At 69.9% G+C, this 382-nt stretch overlaps 1 protein-coding gene across 1 annotated transcript in view; it reads right to left on the bottom strand.

The window, feature by feature from the left end:
• ZBTB10 (zinc finger and BTB domain containing 10) overlaps positions 1 to 365 on the bottom strand; it is a 29,153-nt gene extending 28,788 nt beyond the window's left edge. The window contains exon 1 of the mRNA XM_019470228.1: positions 210 to 365. Within this exon, the coding sequence (XP_019325773.1) occupies positions 210 to 365 (156 nt within the window). The remainder of the gene's footprint in view (positions 1 to 209) is intronic.
• Positions 366 to 382: the final 17 nt, after the last annotated feature.

Consider the following 382-nt stretch of genomic DNA (forward strand, 5'->3'; position numbering starts at 1 on the left):
CATGAGGCCGGTCTCCTGGCAGTAGTAGAGCCATGGGAACTCCTTGAGCCAGGAGCCCTGGAAGGAGATGTGCAGCTTCTGCAGCAGCGACTTGGGCCTGGCTAGCGGGAAGTGCTTGATGCTCTCCCCCTCCCCCGCGCCCACGCTGCTGCCCTCCGCCTCGTCCCCTCCGTCGCCCCCACACCGCCAGCGGCTGCTGCAAAAAAAACCCTGCCGCCCTCGGCGCCGCTGCCGTCGCCCAGGCTGCCCCCTTCGCCGTCCTCCTCGTCGTCGCTGCTGTCACTCAGGGAGCCCCCGTCCTGGACCAGCTCCTTCCCCTCCAGCAGGCCCTCCGGCTCCAGGCCCTCCGCGCCCTCCAGCTCCATCTCCTCGTCCCCTCCCC

The sequence above is a fragment of the Aptenodytes forsteri genome, unplaced genomic scaffold (assembly GCF_000699145.1).
Source record: "Aptenodytes forsteri isolate BGI_AS27 unplaced genomic scaffold, ASM69914v1 Scaffold206, whole genome shotgun sequence".
In the NCBI taxonomy this organism is placed as follows: Eukaryota; Metazoa; Chordata; class Aves; order Sphenisciformes; family Spheniscidae; genus Aptenodytes; species Aptenodytes forsteri.